Source organism: Mercenaria mercenaria, unplaced genomic scaffold (assembly GCF_021730395.1).
Source record: "Mercenaria mercenaria strain notata unplaced genomic scaffold, MADL_Memer_1 contig_3286, whole genome shotgun sequence".
NCBI classification, from domain to species: domain Eukaryota; kingdom Metazoa; phylum Mollusca; class Bivalvia; order Venerida; family Veneridae; genus Mercenaria; species Mercenaria mercenaria.
This window is the reverse complement of record NW_026461410.1, coordinates 15,118-38,710: the sequence shown is the minus strand read 5'-3', so window position 1 is coordinate 38,710 and position 23,593 is coordinate 15,118. Positions and strand designations below refer to the sequence as shown.

At 34.5% G+C, this 23,593-nt stretch overlaps 1 protein-coding gene across 2 annotated transcripts in view; it reads right to left on the bottom strand.

The window, feature by feature from the left end:
* The window catches only part of LOC128552913 (uncharacterized), a 33,077-nt gene that overhangs the window by 7,248 nt on the left and 2,236 nt on the right, over positions 1–23,593 (bottom strand). Inside the window, exon 1 of one of the 2 annotated variants that reach the window (XM_053533989.1) lies at positions 16,666–16,824. The exons of the other annotated variant lie outside the window; for it this stretch is intronic. Within the exon in view, the coding sequence (XP_053389964.1) occupies positions 16,666–16,677 (12 nt within the window). The 5' untranslated portion in view covers positions 16,678–16,824. Of the gene's footprint in view, positions 1–16,665; positions 16,825–23,593 lie in introns of those variants that run through there. 2 annotated transcript variants of the gene reach the window in all.

The following is a 23,593-nucleotide window of genomic DNA, read 5'->3' as shown; positions in this document are numbered from 1 at the left end:
GAACTGAAACTGGTGTATATCCTAGATATTCCGAAACACTAGTCATAGTACCGAGTTGTTATTAGAAATACATGGTGGTGTATAAATATGAATGGAATATATATTGCGAGCAAAGCGAAAAATCAATATAGTATCTAGAATACTCTTAGAATTAATGCAAAATCGAAATTAAAACCCGAGTATCTATTTCCTTTTTCTGCTAGTCTCTCCACACTTTTCAAATATTCTTCCCTTACCAACCCATCAGTCTGACGGTGCGTATACCGTGTATTACAACTCGGGAAATGGTTCTAATGCAAACTGAGTTTACAACATAACTTATATTTGCCTTTTTATAAATATTGTATGTGTAACAGACAGTAGCTATCAAATGTCCCAACTAAAGGACCGATAGACGAAGCACATGTATTTAAACCTGTTTCACTGGAATAGTTTAAACAAAATCAGAACATAAATAATGTACAGGTAAAAGTACGAATTTGATAAATACAGTTGGCGACCACTCAGTTTAACTTATTTTAAAAAAAATATTTTTAATCAACTGTGTTCCTGCCAATATGCCAAAAACTTGTAGTTTATAGAAAAGAAACATGAAGTATGAAATGCAGTACAGAACACTTATATGATATGTAATTCTTACGAATAATTGTCTTACGACTGTTTTATCTCTGGTCCTGCATCTATTAACGCTGCGTACAAATATATCTTTTTTTATATTGAAATTCAGGAATTCATGGTCTATGATACTGTAAACCTACAACAGACTGTCACAAATTGACATACAGATTTCACGCATGAAATACCTCTCATGTTTTTCTGTATTTCATAACTTAAATTTCCATGTAAATTTTATCAAATTCGGTTCAGTAATAAGAAAGTTGATATTTTATAAACTTCAGTAATTCATGTTTTTATCCCCAAAACCACTATAATGGGCCTCAAATTGTCAATTTCAATCCGCGCCAATGTAGTTAGATTCCCCGGCTATATCGTGAGTCCCGTGGAAATTCAAATAGTCTGAGTTCACGGCTTAGCCGTGAATCCAATGAAATTTAGTATTTGGCGGGACATTACCCTTTAAATAGACTGGACTAGATATGCCTTGCGCACACCACCTTCCGACATTATAGACGAATCTATGTCTGATTAATTTTTCTTGCTAGAAATTATGCTCGATCGAGGTAAGAAATTTATTTGTTAGATTTTTGTATGATTTTTGCATTACGATTTTTATTTGGTAAATTTTTGTGCATTCTACAGAATTCTGTAACATTTACTTTTCGGCATATGATTTTAGCTAGTTTCGGTATGTCAGGATAATTTATTATTTTTTTCAGACTTTTGTAAATTATTTCGAAAGAGGAATCTAAAATGTTTCGTTTATATAAGATGTAAAATTTGTACTGAAATTTGTAACATGATATTTATAAAGTACTCTGTTTCAAAAACATATGTCAAACATTTCGTTGTTATGGAACGCCGATACTGCATTGCACTGTAATGTAGAAATCTACATGGCAAGTCTAGTACCATGTATGTAATATATTATTGTAATATGAAATTGTGTGCCAGTCTATTGCATATACATACAATGTCCGTTTTAGTGTATGGCATTAGATATTATATGGATGCCAACTATCATATAACTTTTGATTTACATTGAATTTTGTTAATTTGTAGTTGTAAATAATGGCTGCAGTTTATCATTTCCATTACTATATTTTTTCATCATAAACTTTTCATATCTTTTTCATACTTTAACTTTAGTCTTTTAAGTAAGTAATTTTTGTAATAATGGAAGTAATTAGTGACGTATTTTAATCACGTGACGTATGAACTTAGTAGCACATATATTTTGTATAAGTAGCACGTATTATTTATGGGAGCCTACGGAGGTATGGTGTAACCCAAAGGAGCAGTTTTATGCCCTGACTTATTTGTTTTGCTATGGTGCTTACCATATGTTATATATTTTAGCTTCTTCCGCCAGACGATTTTACCTGGTGATGTCATAACCCGGAAGTACAATGCCCGAGGTTTACTTGTCTTCACTCGCCTGGATGTGATATTCCCAGCGCAGAGCTTTCGTCCCATGGTTGTGCCGTAAACCGCAAAGACGCTGATTTTTGTTATCCTCTGAAGTCAGCTCAGGGATGCAATCACCTACCACCATAGGGAGCCAATACGGAATCAACGTATTCACGGTTTAAAGGTACTTGATTTAAAGACACGTCATATATTGTTTGTGCTACTTAAAGTTCGCAATTAAATTAAAGAACTGTGCCACGTCAGATTAGAATGGAACTATAAGAACTTTTGTATCTAGAGATACTGAACTTTATTTTTTTTTCTTTCTTATAATCAGTTTTTTTTCATATCATCTATTCATTGTTAATAATCATCTTATGTAAATATATTTGTAAATATTGTAAAGGGTGTTGATTTGTTCTGATGGTTACTGTCGCCGGTACGGCCTTTCCTGTCACACAGACGTTTGCTAAAACAAGTGTATAAGTACATATTAATGATAAAGTTATGGTATTTAACCTAAATTTAATACACCACTCTGTAAATTCTTTATATCAGTGAATCTAACAGTTACAATTCTAACAAAACAGGAATGACTTAGCTAGTTGAAGAAATAGAGTCCAAATAAAGCAAATATTTCAGGAAAGTTAAGTTAAGGTCAGGTGCTTCAAATGCAGTATTTGTACACAGTACCCCGAAAATATAACTTTTATTTAAAATTTTTCTGAGTTCAATGAGAAAAATAAATATTTTGAAAATTGAGAAGTAACTAATTGTTATTTATCTTTATTTTTCAAACTTTGCATGCGAAGAAAAAGAATAAAATTGGTATCATGGCCACGGTTTAAATCTTGCTATTACTATAACATATATTAATATCGACAATATCCGCTGTGGAACCCCTCAATTAAAAACGCAACCATATTTAGTAGAACTTCTTGTTTGTCCTGGGAAAATTAAGTTTATAATTGAACATGATTATTAACAAAATTATTACATTTTTACTTTCGTACACAGCTCTGCCTATAGTCTGTGGTGAATTGCAATCCTTTGATGTTCCTAGGTTATGTGATACATTGGTAATCATTATGGCATTGATTTTCAAAATGGTTACTATATTTCAGTTATTATGCCCTTATATATTCAATCTAGCCTTAAAATATTTTAGTAATTAATAGTAAATAGTAAAGGATTGTATTTATAAGGTTTCTTTAAAGTTTTAGTCAAGTATTGATTTTATATACATTAGAAACAAACTTTTCAAATGAAATTATAGGTAGAAAATCGTCTTTTTTATTCATTTAATTCTTAAATGGTAAAATCTGGTCATTCTTTGAAAAAAATAAAGATTAAGACATTCATCTTAAACATAGTGTCAATTATTTAAAGACTTTATATTTAAAACTCTTGATTGACAGGATGTAGAAAAAATTCCCTGCTGCAATGAATACCTAATGTAGTGCATGAAAACACAAATGTGGATTATGGTGATGGCATTAGAGTTATCTGATTTTCTTTTCATTTGAACATCATCATTGTAACACTTTTTATTTAAGAGTACAGCTTTTCCAAAGTCTAATACATTACCTGCTACAGATAAAATATGACAGTGTCATAAACTGGCATACTGTTGTAGAAGAAAACATAAAGTTGCATTAGCAGTTTAACATTTTCGTATTTGTCGGTTGAGCGACCTGTGAAGTTTCCACTTTTTCTATTTTTTTGAATCACTTTAAGTAAAATAGTAAGATATTACTTTAATAAATTTTCTGCAGCTTTACACAAACAAGCATTGTTAAAAGCAAAATTTCAGCAATCAAACTTGTTGGTGTAACATGTGCATCTAAATTTGGATACAGACAAGCATATCTGTATGAAATATGACGAATTCCATCGCACCCCTTTCCCTCACACACTCGCTATACATGTTTGATAACTCTTTCATTCTAACCGTAACTATTATAGTCTGAGACATCTTATAGATATGGAAATCCGTGGTTGTGTTATGGACGGTGTCAGTCGAACTGTGAATAAATAAAATGTCATACAGTTTCACTACAAAATGATATCTTTTCACACACCAAACATTTGATACGTGTTCTTTCTGGATCTGATGAGTTCAGTCTTATTTAATCCAATATCTTCGGACAACTGAGTATTAACAGTTGCAAAAAGAGAACTTCAGTATTACAATCACCAAATGAATGAGTCCTTAAAAAGACCTTATTATAACATTTTTTGTAGAAACAAAATGCATTTTTGAGCGCTACCACTAATTGTAAACATTTGTTCAACAAAGCAAGCTGAATGACTTTCCAATTGTAGATATGGCAATAACATTGTTAGACCTTAGTAAGCTTGTAGGGGAATAAATCTTCAAATCTATGTCCTCTCTACATTGTATTTACCAGTTTTGTTTAACTATGTCTTCAACTGTCGACTTTCTGACGAGACTAGAGTTGAATATAAAAATGAAAATGCCGAAGAACAAAACGGAAGTGCCTTTACTTCCTTGACCTCCTGTGGTATCCCGAAATGGTAAGCAACCACATCTAAAAGATGTCTTTATGACCCTGGCTATGCATCACCGAGTTTTATATTGGTACTTAACTTTATTCTCCTAAATTCAACGCCGGTGGTCCTCTTTTGTTATCCTATTTCATTCATCTTGGTCCAGTTAACGGGGGAGGAAGTGTTACACGAAGGACGAAGTTCTTCTGATAACCTGTCGTGTTTTCTTCTGATAACTGTTACGGAGTTCCTGGAAAACGTTACAGAGTTCTTCTGATATCTGTATGACAAAACAAGGAATCGGTCTGCAAAATGGTAATTATCAATCTTTAAAAAGAGAGAATTGGGTGTAAAACTAAAGTCTGATGATCAAGGTTGCTTAATGTTTTGTGCTATGCGTCAGAAAAAAACTGTTTAGTCTAATAATCAGCGCCACTTCTTTGAAATCAAGACATTTTGAGTAAAATATCGAAATCGTTTGCTTATTCATACATATTAGTAGATGAGTAGATTAATATGCATGAATAAGCAAACGATTTCGATATTTTACTCAAAATGTCTTGATTTCAAAGAAGTAGCGCTGATTATTAGACTAAACAGTTTTTTTCTGACGCATAGCACAACTGATCATCAAACTTTAGTTTTACTCCCAATTCTCTCTTTTTAATGATTGATAATTACCATTTCGTCGACCGATTCCTTGTTTTGCCATACAGATATTAGAAGAATTCTGTAACGTTTTCCAGGAACTCCATAACAGTTATCAGAAGAAAACATGACAGGTTATCAGAAGAACTCCGTACTTCGTGTAACACTTCCTCCCCCGTGAGCTGATGTTTAACTTTTTCTACATTTTAAAAGGATGTTATTGACATACAATTTGAATAGTATTACCCAGTTATATGTATAATTTACTACATATATTGGAAATCATTAATGCAAGAAAAACAACTTTTGTAGAACCTTATTTAAAAGAATCAGAATTAACTCATTGAATAACACATTAATAAAAATCTTAATATTCTATTCAGTAATGTTTTTTTTTTACAATGTAACTTGTCATCTAGTACAGTTAGCAGGTATCCCTGTAGCAAAGTAGTCTCTGAGGGTTCGAGCCCTGCTTTGGTCAACATGTGAGTCATCAAGCCTGCTTTTGGAAGGTCAACGGTTCAACCAGGTGATCATATATGCCAGAAATAATACAAAGAAGAGCATATGAGTCTTCCTAAACAATTACAGATAAAACGTCGGCATTTATCTTGCACTGAGTGAGTGAGTTGGGTTTTACGGCGAATCGACACAAAATGATCATATATCGCCGAGAAGAAGTCATATTGCAAACGCAAACTGTTAAACATAAACATTGATGTAAAATGTAAAGCGCACCTAAAAACATCCATGTAAAATGTAAAGAACACTATGAATAATGTAAAACATATCTAACTATAATCAGTTAGGTAAAAATGTATATACTATATTTCATTTTTTTATTAGAGTCTCATCCATTTACATTTTATACACATATACAAACAATAAAAATCACATATCATACAAGTAAATGGCCATTCTATATAGAATTACAAGAGACTTTTTTTTTAAAAATAGTACATTACACTATTAAAATCACAGTAAAACTATTGCAAGTGTATTGTGTTGCATTTTGTGTTGTGTTCATTTCAAGTGGTGCATGCTTGTGTGTGTGTGCTTGTGTGTGTGCGTGTGTGTACTGAAGTTTAGTGTATGTGTATACTATGTTGTGGTTGTGTTGTGTTGTGTTGTGCATGCATGTATTGTTTTATTTTTTTATTTTAGTCTCATCTTTATGCAAACATGTAAGTTTACAATTCAATTATACATAAATAAAACTAAGTACATAGCCGCTCTATAAGTAGGACTATAAGAGACTGTATCAGCTGTGACACCACTTGCTCCAATGCACCTGGGACCCACAACACAGAAACCATAAATGCAACCAAGAGCTGTCCGTAATACAGCACGCTTGACCTTTCTCAGTGCCTGACTCTTAATTAAGAGTTAAAAAACAGGCATAATTCTACCAAAATTCAAATAAGAGTTATGGAGGTCGTTTCTCCTGGTGTAGACTACTATAATAATTACTACTTTAAGCTTCAAGTCAAAATCTGTAATAGTGACAATAATATGTAACTTTTCAGAAACTTTATCCAAAACCACTACATTACAATTAAAGGGGCATAATTCTGTCAAATTCAAATATAGTTATGGTGATTGTCACTCCTGGCGTACACTTTGATAATCAACACCTATTTAGATTCCAAGTCAATAGCCAGTAACACAGACACTTGACTTTATCCGCATGGGCGAATGCAATAGCTCTACATATCCTTCGAAAAGACGAGCTAATAAATTCATGAAATTGTTTCAGAGTCGTGCATTCCAAATGCGCCACAGAAAGAAGGGGCCATTTTGCCTCTTACAATACAAAATGATGCACTTTGAAAGGTACATAATAAAATTGATTATATAATCTATAGTACATGGTAAAACTAAGTAGTAGCTGCTAATCTTTCATTAAAACACAGTTAAGACGAAGTTCAAGATTACAATTTTGAGAAGAAATACAGGCACTAATGCGCTTATATAAAAAACTTTTTTAAAAAATCATATATCACCCAGATCAGATCTAAGATGAACTGATCAGCAACTGTTACTTAAATGAGCTAAAACGAATATGACTAGGTTAAGAATTATAATGACATTATTTACAAAGATAAGACTTTCTTCTATTAAGAATAAGAAAACAGGTTCTGGCACATGATCTAATTGTCTCCTTATTTGTAAAAATAAATGCTAGCTTTTCGGATTCTGGCATATTTTCAAACAGAGGATTTACAGACAAGGCTTTTTCAAACAGACTTTTTCGTAAGTCTTCATACAAGTAGCAGTTAAACAGTACATGTGACTCTGTCTCAACGGTATCACAAAATGGGCATTTTCTATCTAAAGTACAATATGTTCTAAGCTTATTTCTACCTTTTCTCGAATTACCAACTTGACTGTTTAAACTTTCCTTCCAATCATTTACAAACTTGTCCATGAGTGATTTACAGACTGTCTCAGTAATATATTGCTTAGGAGCAGGATTCCTAATATCACAATACATATTTATCGAATGCAGTCAGTTTCATTCATAGAAGATTTTATGCGAAATCCAAACGTTTTGATTTGTTTTGAGTTTTTCTCATATGAGTACTTTGGTTTAAAAATAACTTCATGAGCAGGATTGGATTGGTTGGCAGCCACTCTTAAAGCATATTGCAATGAAAGTTTTTCTCGGCGTGTGTACAGAGATGGTTAGTTTGCTTCAGCATATAAACTTTCAACTGGCGATGTTCGGAATGCACCAAGAGCAATACGAAGACCTTGATTATGGATGGTATCTAACATTTGTAAATAAGATTTTCTTGCTGAACCATAAACAAAACAACCGTAATCTAGCTTGGATCTAATTTAAAGCCCTTAAAGTCTTAATAAAACCTTGCGATCGGCTCCCAAATCAGTATTTGAAATTACTTTAAAAAGATTCAATGACTTCAGACATTTGGCTTTCAAGTATTTTATATGCAGCACAAAAGATAATAGGTAAGGGTAGATTTCTCGGAAGCACAGAGCACCAAAAACACAGCCCCGGAGCCACGCATTTACACAGCAGGCCAACAACAAAAAGAAGCTGTAATGGAAAAACATTTCAGACGTATTGCTTCAAACATCCAACAAGACTTACAAGCATACAAACACGTAGGAAAAACAATCAAAGGAAAGCTTTTTATCAATATAACACCAAGAAATTTTGCTTCGTCAACAACAGGTATTTTTGAACCATTTAGAAAAAGCTCTGGGTCACAATCATGTTTTCGTAATTGACAAAAGTGGACACACTGAGTTTTCGATGGGGGAATTTAAACCCATTTTCCATGGCTCAAGTTTGAACTTTATTCAAAAACTGTTGTAATTGGCGTTCAATCGTACGCATATTTTTTGAACGATAACATATCAAAAACTCGTCAAAATATAATGAACAGTCTGTCCCTAGTAACAAACATTTCACAATATTATTAATTTTGATGATAAAAAGTGTGAAAAAAAACCTTGAGGAAACTCCCTGCTCTTGCTAAAAAGAGTCAGAAAGGTTATCACCAACACGTATTTTAAAACTTCGATCATATAAAAAATGTGATATAAATGTTGGCAGACGACCTTTTAAACCTTTGTCGTTAAGGTCATTCATAATACCATATAGTGTCATAAACTTTTTCTAAATCAAAACAGACAGACACTAGATGCTCTTTTATAATAAATGCATCACGAATAAAGTTTTCTAGTCGAACATGATAATCAGTTGTCCTGCCTTGTTTGCGAAATCCGCTTTGAAAGTTTGTAATAAATCCTTGCGATTCGAGATACCAAACTAGTCTAGAATTTATCATACGTTCTAGTGTTTTACGTAAACAGCTAGTTAGGGCTATCGGTCTATAATTACTTGGGTTCTTGCTATCTTTTCCGGGTTTTTGTATGGGAATAACAATAGCTTCTCTCCAGGAGTCTGGAAAAATACCAGCTTTCCATGTAATATTGTAGATTTCAAGGAAAAGGTCTAATGATTCTTATGGTAAGTGTTTTAAAAGTTTGTAATGTATTTGGTCTGGACAAGCTGCAGTATCATGACATTTGTCTAGAGAGTCAAGTAACTCTCTAATCGAAAAAGGTTTATTATAATTTTCCTCATTATTTGAATCAAAATTCAGAGGTTTGCTTTCTTTAGTCAGTTTAATGTTTTGGAATCTTTGGTCATAATTATGTCATGAAGAGTATTAGAAATGTCCTCTCTGGTAGATGCAGTAGACTGGTCTGATTGTTTAAGATGAGAAACATTTGAATTTTTTTCTTTCCACTCATTTTACGAATCATTTCCAAGACTTCTTTAATCGATGACCTAGAATTAAGTTTAGAAACGTATGAATGCCAGGAGTTTTTCTTTGCTTGTTTTATAGTTCTGTCAGCGTTTGCTCTAAGAACCTTAACTGATTGTAGATTGTCTTTTGTCAGCGGTTTAACAATCATCACTTTACCATGGTTTATTTTTTGATTTTCCATTTCTTGAAGTTTTTGGAATAGACTTGTCTGCAATATCTGATGAAATAACAGAAAACCGATCAATAGGACAAAAATGGCAAAATTCTCCAAAGACAAATCATTTTTGCATAAAGACTGATATTGCTGCCAGTCAGCTTTATTAAATTTAAAATAAGAGGAATCATCTGACGTTTGTTGAACAATATCTGATAAGATAATCGGGAAATGATCACTTCCATGTAAGTCATCTAACACCCTTTATTCGAAGTCAAAACAAGAGGGCCATAATGGCCCTATATCGCTCAACTGAGTTTAACTGCTTGCTTGAACAAATTTCTTTGCTAAAGCTTCAAAAACAAATTAGATGCCAAGGGGCAACATGTCGAGCCCACCAGCTGTCAAAAGGACTAGGAGTTGCACATAACACCCTGTATCATTGAGGCAAACATTATGCCAAATAAAAATGATTGTAAAAATTTACAATTTAAGTTATTTATAGGAACAACAAAGGGAAATAAATATTTAAACAAATCTAAGTCCACACAAAAATCTTTTACAGTAGAGATAGGTCAAAATACACCTTAAGATGTAACATGCATATTTTACTACAGAAAAGTGATCTTGATTTTTCCCTACGATCAGAAATAAAAACGTTACAATATAAGCTATTGATAGTAACAACAAAGGGAAGTAATTCTAAGTTCTAGCACATGGCACTCCGTCTCATGATGGTGAACAACTGTGCCAAGTAACATCAAAATCCCTCCATGCACAAAAAAGAAATGCTCCGGACAAAGTCATTCTTATATCTGACCTTTGACCTCTAAGTGTGACCTTGACCTTAGACCTAGGGTCCTGGTTCTTGCGCATGACACTCCGTCATATGGTTGTGAACATTTGTACCAAGCACATTAAACTCCCTCCATTCATTAAGAAGAAATGCTCCGGAAAAAGTCATAAAAGTATTTAACCTTTCACCTCCAAGTGTGAAATGACCTTTGAGATAGGAACCGAACAGTCATTTGGACAACTGTCTTCGCTTCCGCAAACGGGCTTGGCAAAAAACTAGGCGAGAAGGTCATGGTAAAGATGCTTTATGATAAGTACTGAAATCTGTAAAAAAAATTACTGGTGGTCCAAATCTCTTTGCTGTAGTAGATCAGGGTTAATAATTTTTAAGATAAGTATTGAAATCTGTATCAAAAGTTCTGGATGTGGTACAAATTTCCATGCTGTATCTTCAAAAACAAGAAAGTAAGTCAGTAGGTCAGGATAAAGACCATTCAAGATGAGAATTGAAATCTGTATCAAACATTATACATGTGGTCCAAATCATTTTGCTGTAGCTTCAAAAACAAGAAACTAGATCGGTATGTCACAATAAGAACATTAGAGATGGGTATTGAAATCTTTATTGAAAGTTATTTACATGGTCCAATTTCTATGCTGTTAAGATCGATGTGCAATACTGTACATGTCATCCAAATTTCAAGGCTGTATCTTAGAAAACAAAAACGTAGGTCATTAGGTCAAGGTCACGGTCAAGTGACACCTAGTTACTTAGGGTCATCAGGTAATTATAATTAAACAGTCTATGAAATATGATCAGATAACTTTTTAAGTATATTTGCCTATATAATTCATATAAAAGTGACCCCCGGGGCGGGGGCCTCTTTTCACCATAGGGGCATTTGAACAATTTTGTTAGAGAACCACAAAGCAATGCTAAATACCAAATATCAAAGGCTTAAGCCCTGAACTTTCAGACAAGAAGATTTTTAGAATTTTTGCTAAATAAGTCTATGTAAAACTTGGTACCCACACGGTATGCGCCTCTTTTCAACCCTGGGCATAATTCGAACAATTAAGGTAGAGGACAACTAGGTAATGCAACATACAAATATCAAAAGCCTTGACCTTGCAGTTTCAGGCAAGAAGATTTTTAAAGGTTTTTTATTCCTATATAAGTATATGCAAACTTCCCCCTCTGGTATGGGCCTTTATATCTTGTTAAAGGACCACTTGCTACATTCCATGGCCTAGGCCTTGCAGTTGCAGACAAAAAGAATTTTAAAGTTTTTCCTATATAAGTCTATGTTCAACTTGGTACCCACAAGGCAGGGCATCTTTTCACCCTAGGGACATGATTTGAACAATCTTCGTAGAGGACCATAAGGCAATGCTACATACCAAATATCAAAGGCCTAGTTCTTGTGGTTTCAAACGAGAAGATTTTTAAAGTTTTTTTCCTATATAAATCTATCTAAAACCATGTGACCCCCGGGGCGGGGCAATATCTGACCCTAGGGGAATAATTTGAACAATCTTGGTAGAGAAATACTATATGATGCTACATACCAAATATCAAAGCCCTAGACCCTGTAGTTTTGGAAAATAAGATAATTTAAGTTTTTTCCTTTTGGTTGCTATGGCAACCAGAGTTCTGCTTGAAATTCAATTCTTTGAATAATTTTGAAAGGGGATCACCCAAGAATCATTCCTGTGAAGTTTGGTGTAATTCTGCCCAGCGAGTTTCAAGAAGAAGATTTTTTTAGGAATTGTTGAGGGACACACGACGCACGACGGACATTGAGTGGTCACAAAAGTTCACCATGAGCCTTTGGCTCAGGTGAGCTAAATAGGCTTGTTGGGCAAATTGACAAATCAAGATAACAGTAGTGTCCTGTAGTAGGATGTTGATATGTTTTGGATTTATCATTCATTAAGCAGATAGAATTTCTTTCAAATCAGGTTTCAATAATTTGACCTCTAGTATTGCTGTCAGAACAGCCCCAAAACTCATGATGTGAATTTGAATTTGACACGAAGAACCTCCTTCTCGAGTTTTCATGTCTTGCAAGAAATCACGAAACCTGCATGAATGTGGCTCGCTGCAATTCACACAACGCACTGGATAATTGCACTTTGGGCAAATGTGATCACTTTTGCAGTTTCTCTCGTTGTGCCCGAACTTAAAGCAATAGTAGCATTGAAGTGGATTCGGAATAAATGTTGTCACTTTTGTCATGAGATATACAACTTTTATGACTGAAGTAAGGAAAGGTATGCCGAAAATAAGAATTATAGTGTTTGTATTGATTCCTTTTCCTAGTTGTTTAATTTTGATTTGCCTAGCAGCCGTGACATGTTGATCAGCAAGGCCGTGCACAATTTTCGACTGCGAAACTCCCGCAAACTCAGGACAGCGGATGACCCCCTTGAGGAATTCTGGGTGCGGTGTGCAATGCACTTACATGGCCGGTTGAAGAACGATGTTAATTTAAGTAAATTGTGAGCATTTGCTGCTATTTCTACTTCAACGAGCAGATCCCCTGTGCGTAACTTTTTGACGGAATTCAGTACACCAGCTATACTCTGAAGTGTTTTTTTCAATTACGAATGGAAAAAGACTTGTCATTTTATAAGTTTCATCAGTTGACTGAATAGAAATCTTGGAAATGCCATGTTGGATGTGTATGGTCGATGAGAGGGATTTTCACCTTCCGTACCTTCTGAGTCTGTTTCGTTATGCGGTCGTTTGCTTTTGTTTTTATTTTCCTATTGAATTTGTTAAGATTCTTCACTCGCAGCCCCCGCGGAGTCCAACAAGGGAACATGTAAGCACAGAGGCTATCCTGCTCAAACATGTTAGGGATGCTGTAGTGATATACTCGGCCAGGTATTTTACAATCTTGTTTTTATCACCAGCTGTATTGCAAAAATGCAATAAAGGGATTCGAGGGATTGCTACTTTACCTTCTGCACTAAGTCAATGTGATATAAAACTTTAAACATATTTAATTATGTAAAACATAAGAGTGTCTTCAAAAAGTGGACCATGAAGTTTTGTTTAATTTTAAGGTTTATATCCCACCAAAACAGTTTATGATAAAAACATTTTTTAGCTCTTAATGGTAAAAGAAGGCCCAGGCGCCCGCTATGATAAGCATTGGCAAATGCTCGAGTAGAACCAATAATCTTTGGTAAATAGCTGCATTGCAAACTTATCTAAAACAATTTTACGCTACTTGCCTTATTCACCTCACAGATTATATTCGTTTTCAGATGGATAAAGGTCATCTTGTGGGTATGGTTCTTTTAGATCTACAAAAGGCATTTGATACCGTCAACCACTCAATTCTTTTAATGAAACTAAGAGCATTGGGTCTCACAGAGTCCTCTATCAGATGGTTTTCTTCGTATTTGTCTGATAGACGCCAATTGGTTGAAATATCATGTACTTTGTCTTCTTCTGCCAATATAACATGTGGTGTGCCCCAGGGATCTATATTAGGGCCTCTGCTTTTTCTTATTTATGTGAATGACATGTCAGCTGTTGTAAAAAACAAGCTGCTTCTCTATGCTGATGACTCAGCAATTCTTGTGTCTGCCAAAAACAAGTGTGATATTGAAAATCTCTTAAGTCAGGATCTGAATATTGTCAGTCAATGGCTTGTATGTAATAAACTATCTCTTCACCTTGGTAAGACAGAATCTATTTTATTTGGGTCAGTACAAAGGTTAAAAAAACATGGTAATCTTGATATAAATTGCAATGGTCAAACTATTGAATCCAAATCTTCAGTTAAATATCTTGGTGCAACCATTGATCAAAGTTTGTCATTTGAGTCAGTGGCTAGGTCTGTTATTAAGAAATCCAATGCTCGGTTAAAATTCCTCTACCGTAAAAGTGAATTCCTCACTTTGCACACAAAAAAGCTCTTAGTTACATCACTTGTACAATGTCATTTCGACTATGCCTCTTCTACTTGGTTTAATAGTTTAACACAGGAATTAAAACACAAGTTACAGGTCACACAAAATAAACTTATACGTTTTGTGTTGAATTTAAATCCCATGTCACACATTGGAATTGAGCATTTTTCACGTCTTAACTGGTTACCAGTTTCAAGTAGAGTTAATCAAATAACTCTCTGTCATGTTTATAAAATAAATTCTATTATTGCTCCTTCATATTTAAGTGAACACTTTACCCCTATCAATACTGTTCATGATTATCCCACAAGGTTCAGAGCAAAGGCAAATGCCTCCCTTGATGGTACAGGTTTTTCAATGTCAGATAGTAAGAGATATGCTCTCCCAGTGGTCAAAGGTTTTGGGAAAAAAACATTTGCTTATAATGGTTGTTGTTTATGGAACAGTCTGCCACAAAATGTTAGGGATGCCACAACCATGTATTCATTTAAACGTAAGGTTAAGGAACATTTTTTAAGCTTAATATGACTTTTAGTTAGATTGCATTATAGATAGATTTTTGCATTGTGTTTTTTTACTAGTCAATCATTTTTTATACTAGTCAATCATTTTTAAGCATAGGATTTTTATACAAACTTATCTTTGGGTATTTTTCTGTGATTATTTTTTTACTGTGATAAATTATTCTTCCTATGTCATACAATACTATATCTTAAGGACCACAATGGAAATAAGAGTTTATTTTAACTCTTTTTTGTGTAATCCTTAACATATAATGTTGATTGACATGGCTATATTAATTCATACATGTTTGTTTATTGTTTGATTGTATGTTTTAATTATAAGTCGCCATGTAAATTGTACATTTTATGTTGAAATAAATCTATCTATCTATCTATCTTGAAGAATTTCAACCCTACTAAAGTGATAGCAAAGTGATTTAAAAGTCAATGTTCAGCATTGAATGTTATTCATGCATGGCTATGAGACAGTCGCCATTTAGTAATAGTATAACACCACAAAATTAACATTTAATAACAATTCATCTTGAGGTTACTTCCTGGTATTTCTTATTTATTTTATTCAAGCTAAAAGTTTTGTAATAAAGCATTGTATATCATAACTGCAGCTCCAAAATGCAGAAAAACTGGTACAGTGTGATTGTTTATTCTAAAATATCTAGATATATTTCTCAATTTTTGTAATTATCAACCTTTTAATTAAACCAAAAAGATAAAAAAAAAAACTGACGATAACACACATGGTTTACCTTGACTTATTTAATGTAATAATTACAATAGCTTTGCCAACTATTGAATAATTTCAATAATATGGGATGCCAAGAAGCAAATACACATTTTAGCTTCTTACCTGCATTTACTCTGCCTTTATCATGTTATCGCTATGCTTTAATTGTAAAGATTAACTTTAAAGACAAACATTGTTTGATTTTGGCATATTTTGTATAATACACTCTAGCATTTATGTAACATACAAAGTACGTACAGTACATTTGACATACAGTTCATTTGTGAGAAATTTAATTGATAAGAAAATGGAAAAATAGCATAATTTGATGTCAAGATGGCCGCCAAAATAATGATGATAAAAAATGCTAGCAATAAATTCTGAGAGGTTGTGTGTTTAAGCTTTCCCAAAAATAAATAAATAAATAAAACACGCACACGCACACGCACACGCACACGCACACACACACACACACACACACACAGAACTTAATAAAATAAAGCAAAAGAAAAAGTCACAAACTGTTATTTTCGGATCATTCGCGACAGGCTACTATAATATATCGAGGGGCCTCTGTGGCCGAGTGATTAAGATCGCTGAACTCAAATCACTTGCCCCTCATCGATGTGGTTTCGAGCCTCACTCGGAACGTTGAATTCTTCATGTGAGGAAGCCATCCAGATGGCTTACGGAAGGTCGGTGGTTCTACCCAGGTGCCCGCTCGTGATGAAATAATGCACGGAGGGGCACCTGGGGTCTTCCTCCACCATCAAAGCTGGAAAGTCGCCATATGACCTAATTTGTGTCGGTGCGACGTTAAAACCAACAAAAAAATCATCAATTGAACTAAGTGCAGCTGTTAACGTATTATTGAGAACAAGATCTAAAAGTACACCACCAATGGGCCTTCATCATACAGATAGTAGCTTTTCTATTTTATTGTTTATTTCGGTAAATAATGAATCACATTCACAAATAAAGATATAGAATCGCGTGACGTTATACATAAAACAACCTTTATAATAACTTTATCAATAATGATTTACATACCTCTTCTCCCATTTTATTCAAAGTACGAATACCCAACAAAAACACAAGTAGGGGGAAAAGAGATTTTCTCCCTAAACTACTGCTCAAGCACTACACACCATAAACTTCTTTTTCCTATTTGCGCCTAGTTTAATGATAATTATGACTTAGACCGTAATCGTTATAAAAACCGTATAAAACTTCTTAAAATAGTCAATATTGGAAAACCATTACGTCACGTACTTTTCGTTTAATAAAAATAGAACACTGGTATTCTGGCTCAAACTCATATATATCAGTATTGCAATCAGCTCACGTTCGAAGACAAAATACTTGAGAGTGATTTTCAATCAATACCTGCAGACCAAACCGTTGCAAGCGTTGAGGAAAACAGCGCAGTTGAATTATTCAGAGAATAATAGAAAATTGTTCAACTTCGTTCAGAGAGAAAAAAAGCCGTGAGGCTAGCAAAGGCATACGACAAAATATGGAGTGGAATCTTGGAGTGAGATCTTGCGTGACATTGGATTCTAATTTTGGAGTGAGAATTTGTAGTCAAATTAAATACGTTTCTTCATTCTCAAAGTTTGAAAAGATATTAAGATTAAAAGCAGTGTCATTAATGTATATCGCTAAACATTGCTGTTGCAATCAATAATGAGAATGGTTGTTGTTGGTATGAAAAATCAAATTTAAAATAAAACGTGAGAGTGGTACTTTTGATTATGGGAATGATAATGATTTGTTTTATATAATTATGTTTCAAACAAAAACTTGATTTTTGTTCGTGTCTTAAGAATGAAAATGTATATAACGAATTATGTTACCGTCATCATTATTATCATCATTGATTTCCTGAACCAATTAGTCACCCTTGACAGACAGAATCATCGAGCTATATTACGAGAAGACTCCAGAGAATTTCAGAAATCACCATTACCATTAATAACATTACAAACACCTCCATCACTATAGTTACCAGCAACAACAGTAACAGCAAGAACCGTTATTTTCCGGTCAAAACTGTTTTTCAACCTGTTTGTCAGCAAAAAAAAAGAAAGAAAATATTTAAAACTAATAATGATTATGATGATGTAAACACAGATTATAATTATGATGATGATGATGATGATGTTGTTGTTGTTGTTGAAAAAGATTATGATGATGATTACAGTTGTGATTGTGATGATGTTAATAATGATTATGATAATTCGTGTAGTGGTTGTTGAGGATGATGAAGGCAGTTGTGGTAATGAAGATGATAACGTTGATCAAGGTAGTGGATTTGATGGTCTTGTTGATGGTGGTTATGCTGGTGATGATAGTAGGTTTGGTGATAAAGTTGCAGATGATGATGATTGTTGTGGTGGCTGTGTTGATATTTGTGGAGATGGTGATGAAATTAATGATGATGCCATTAACTAAAAAAGTGTATCTCAAGTTTCAGTGACGCTTCAATGAGACAAAGCATAAAGGATTACATAATGACTGGATATTATAAGGTGTAAGAATTGAAATCTGAGAAATGACAAAACAAATAGACCACAAGACCTGTATGATATTAAAGTAAATAATTTCATTTGTCCAAATTAGTAAGATGATTTTTGGAGTTGAGAAATTCAAATCTGATATTAAAATAATTTGAAAAAAATATTACATTCATGAGTTTTCCAGTTCAATCTTATTAAAAAGACAGTGACGCTTATGTTACTGATTATGATTTGAAAAATTAAACCTAAAATAGAAAAAGTGGAGAAGTGAGAGGAGAAATTGACCAGTCAGTTCTATTCCCCCTTCGTTAACTTGAACCTGTCAGGTGGGGGAAGAAATTGACTGATCAATGCTTTCCGCTACAGTCAGCACTTGCTCTGTTAGGAGGGGGAAGAAATTGACTTGTCAGTTCTTTTCTCCCTTGTCAGTACTTACTCTGTCGGGTGAGGAGAAAAAATTAACCGGTCAGTCCTTTCTCCGCTAGCATATACTTGACCTGTCAGGTGGGGAAGAAATTTCCTAACCAACAGGTCAAGTACCGGCTAGAGAGAAAGAACTGACAAGTCATTTTCTTCTCCCACCTAACAGAGCAAGTACTGGCTAGTGGGAAAAGACTGACCGGTCAATTTCTTCCGCCACCTGACAGGTCAAGTATATGATAGGGGGGAAAGAACTGACCGGCCAATTTCTTCTCCCTACCAGACAGGTCAAGTTCTGGTTAGGGGGGAAAGACCTGACCAGTCAATTTCTTCCCCCACCTAACAGGTCAAGTATATGCTAGGGAGGAAAGACCTGACTGGCCAATTTCTTTCCCCACCTGACAAGTCAAGTATATGCTAGGAGGGAAAGAACTGACCGGTCAATTTCTTTTCCCTACTCGACAGGTCAAGTACTGGCTAGGGGGAAAGAACTGACTAGTCAATTTCTTCCCCCACCTAACAGAGCAAGTACTGGCTAGTGGGGAAAGGACTGACCGGTCAATTTCTTCCTCCACCTGACAGGTCAAGTATATGCTAGGGGGGAAAGAACTTACCAGTCAATTATTTCCTCCATCTGACAGGTCAAGTACATGCTAGAGGGGAAAGAACTGGCCGGTCAATCTCTTCTTCCCACTTAACAAGTCAAGTACTGGCTATGGGGGAAAGAACTGACTGGTCAATTTCTTCCCCCACCTTACAGGGCAAGTACTGCCTAGTGGGGAAATGACTGACCGGTCAAATTCTTTCCCCACTTGACAGGTCAAGTATATGATGGGGGAAGAACTGACCGGTCAATTTCTTCTCCCCACCCGGCAGGTCAAATTCTGGATAGGGGGGAAAGAACCGACCGGTCAATTTCCTCTCCCCATCCAACGGGCCAAGTTCTGGCTAGGGGAGAAAGAACTGACTGATCAATTTCAATTTCCCAACCGACAGGTCAAGTACTCGCTATGGTTGGGGATTGAACTGACTGGTCATTTTCTTCTCCCCACCCGAAAGGTCAAGTACTGGCTAGGGGAAAAAGAATTGATCGGTCAATTTACTTCCTCACCGTTACTGGTGAAGTACTGGCTAGGTGGGAAAAGAAGTGACCAGCAGTAATTTCCTTACCTTTGAAGAAATCAATTGAAATATAACAGAAATTTAAACAAGAGGGCCATGAAGGCCCTGTATCGCTCACCTGACCTATTGACCTAAAGATCATCAAGATTAACATTCTTACCAATTTTCATTAAGATATGGTCATAAATATGGGCTCTAAAGTGTTTAGCTTTCCTTTGATTTGACTTGGTGACCTAGTTTTTGACCCCGTATGACCCAGATTTCGAACTTTACATAAAGATCATCCAGGTTAACATTCTGACTAAGTTTCAAGAAGATACAGTGATAAAATGTGGCCTCTGGAGTGTTGACAAGCTTTTCATTTGATTTGACCTAGTGAACTAGTTTTTGACCCCACCTGATCCAAATTTGAATGTGACCTATAGATCATCAAGATTAACATTCTGATCAAGTTTCATTAAGATACGTTCATAGATGTGGCCTCTACAGTGTTAAGTAACTTTTTCTTTGATTTGACCTGGTGACCTAATATTTTTGATTCTACATGACCCAGATTCAAACTGGACCTTGAGATCATCAAGGTTAACATTCTGACTAAGTTTCATGAAGATATAGTCATAAATGTGGCCTCTACTGTGTTAACAAGCTTTTCCTTTGATTTGCCGTGGTGACCTAGTTTTTAAGCCCAGATGACCCAATTTCAACTTTTCCAAGATTTTACTTAGGGTAACATTCTGATTAAGTTTCATTAAGATTGGGCCAAAATTGTAACCTCTAGTGTTAACAAGCTTTTCCTTTGATTTGACCTGGTGACCTAGTTTTTTTACCCGAGATGACCCAATTTCAAACTCGTCCAAGATTTTATAAAAAGCTAACATTCTGACCAAGTTTCATTAAGATTGGGCCAAAATTGTGACCTCTAGAGTTTTTCTTTTAAAGCTTTTACTTTGATTTGACCAGGTGACCGAAATTTTGACCCCAGATGACCCAATATCAAACTCCTTCAAGATTTTGTTAAGGGTAACATTCTGACTAATTTTCATTAAGATTGGGCCAAAATTGTGACCTCTAGAGTGTGACCAAGCTTTTCCTTTGATTTGTCCTGGTGACCTAGTTTTTAAACCCAGATGACCCAATATCAAACTCCTTTAAGATTTTATTAAGGGTAACATTCTGATTAAGTTTCATTAAGATTGGGCCGAAATTGTGACCTCTAGAGTGTTAACAAACTTTTCCTTTGATTTGTCCTGGTGACCTAATTTTTAACCCCAGATGACCCAATATCAAACTCCTTTAAGATTTTATTGAGAGTAACATTTTGACCAAGTTTCATTAAGATTGGGCAAAAATTGTGACCTCTAGAGTGTTAACAGTCAAACTGTTGACGACTGACGACGGACGGACGACGACGGACACAGGGCGATCACAAAAGCTCACCTTACTTCGTGCTCAGGTGAGATAATAAGTTTGTTTAAAATGTGCCTTTAATTTACACAAAATATGAAACATATTTCTTATTTTATATGAAATTTAAATCAAAACCGACTATCAGAAACAAAAAGCAGGCTAGTTAAGAATAACCAAGAATGACCAGTTCCAATTCACTAACAGGGGAAATAATTGACTAGTCAGGAAAATTGACGAGGTTGGGGGGTGAGTGGGGTGACTAATTAGTTCCCCCCACAAGAATGATCAAGAGAAACCAGTTGCAACTGGGGTGGGGGTGGGGATTGACTAGGGGTGGGGGAAAGAACTGACCAGTCAGTTTCTTCCCCAGGGAAAAAACTGACTGGGGAAAAACTGATCGGGTTACACCGGCACTAAGATCCTATTTGCATAAGGAAAGGGGTAAGTAATCAACAATAATAAAAAAGTTTTACTTATATGGGTCCTCTTTAAGAAATCCCAATGTTTGCAAGACTAGCTTTTAATTACAAGAAACGGACATAAATGAACATGTATTTCAAATGGTTCAATGTGTTATGCACTGTGTGTATGATGTTTTAAATTATATGTACATGAACTATCCGTATCTTATTTTATTGTCCAGAAAGGCGTTTTCAGTATTTAACGCTTTTTGTACCATGTATGTTGATATAAGTAAGCTGTGTTAGACATAATGGCTATAAATGACAAATTAAAGATTTGTAGTCATACTGACATTGTTTTTAATGTGTGACTGCCACCATTTTGTTATGAACATAATATCTATTAATTTCTTGTTATGACATATTTTATTTAATTTTTATAATAAGTATATTTTGTCAAATGCAGTAGAATGTTTCTGTCAATTCTTTTCTGTAATCTCTCTTTAAGGCTCTGACCTCTATAGTTTCATGTGCAGCATATAAAGTAGTGCTTGTTTAACCATGCAATTATGTGTATGCCATATCTGGACATTTGATCTATCTGTATTGAACTGCAACAAAACTTTAAAAAATATCTAAGATAAAAATCAATATAGTAGGCCGTTGTTCAAGTTGTCATTATCTTTCCTACAGCCCGGCTATTCAATACATTATACTAAATCGTTCACTATTAGTATAGGAGTTATAACATTGATAACAATAATGATTTTTCATATTTGTTTTTAAATGTTTTACCAATTTATTCATTTTCGAAAAATGCATTACTCTGTATATAGCCAAATTCACAGAAATATGACTAATTACTAAATGATATATATATATATCTCCTTAAAATACCTGGCATGTTGGAACGTAATTCTATTCATACTGAAATTGTCGTTATATGTACCTGGGATCTTGGAACATTCTTTTGATGGGATCTTGGAACGATCATAGATCATTAATAAGGCCACACCAAACTGATTACTTGGTCAACGGATTTCCCGCTCCATTTTTTTCCAAAATCAAAAACAAATATTTTTTTTGGAAAATCAGCTTCCGCTCGCTTTAGTTTTTGCAGACCGATTTCAAATTTCAGAGCGGGCGTTTTTCACTGTTTAGGGGCCTTATTATAACTGTGAAGCGACAGTAATTCATAAAATGTAATACTTTTAATCATAATTGTCCATTAAAACACCAGAAGAACATGTTTGAGGCTCTATGTTGCCCCAGTTTGCAAAACTGACAGCCGAAATGACAGTTAGATTGTGTTAATAAATCATTGAAAGATCGTCAGAAAGAGTTTCCGCAGAACATTTTTTTCTCAAGATGAACATCAATATCTCATTATTTAAAACAGTGTCATTTAATAATGGCTGGTGATTAAAACAACGTTTTGCTTCAATCCTTAAAATTATACACATATATCAGCAGTAATTTGGTAGTACTTAAATGATGAACAGGCGGTATAATTCAGTTTGGACTTCACATACAGTGTTACATCATAAATAATGTATTGTTGAAATAACTTTGATTTTAAGGACTGGAACATTGCTTCTATCAGCTATGTAAAATGAACACAATTTTCTTGCGGAGAAGGGGTACGCACATGGAACTTTATTAGGGCAAAGGAATCCTAAAGAGCTTACAAACTCACAATCCAAGAAAACATGCATTAAAGGCTTACTTTTTTATTTTTCAAGTAGAGTTGAAAAACAAGAATATTATATAACTGTTTATAGATCCTTTTTCAGATTTGTTTAATGGGTACCATCAGATCTATTTATCAAAAAGAAACTGAAGATGATAATGCATTTATTGTTAAGACTTGCATCATCAAAAGTAAGTCTTTCCTTATCTGCCAAAGTTAAATGTGAAATCAAAGAACAACAGAAAGTGCAAAATTTGTCATTGAATTTTACAAGTGAATTTGGCCATCAATGGATGATGGATTTCCTGGTATCTTGTGAAATTGCATTGAAAGTTGACAGACACTACGATATATAGGTCATGAGTATACCTAATGTACTGGTGAGGTGATTGCAGAATTTTCCATATATATAATGATTT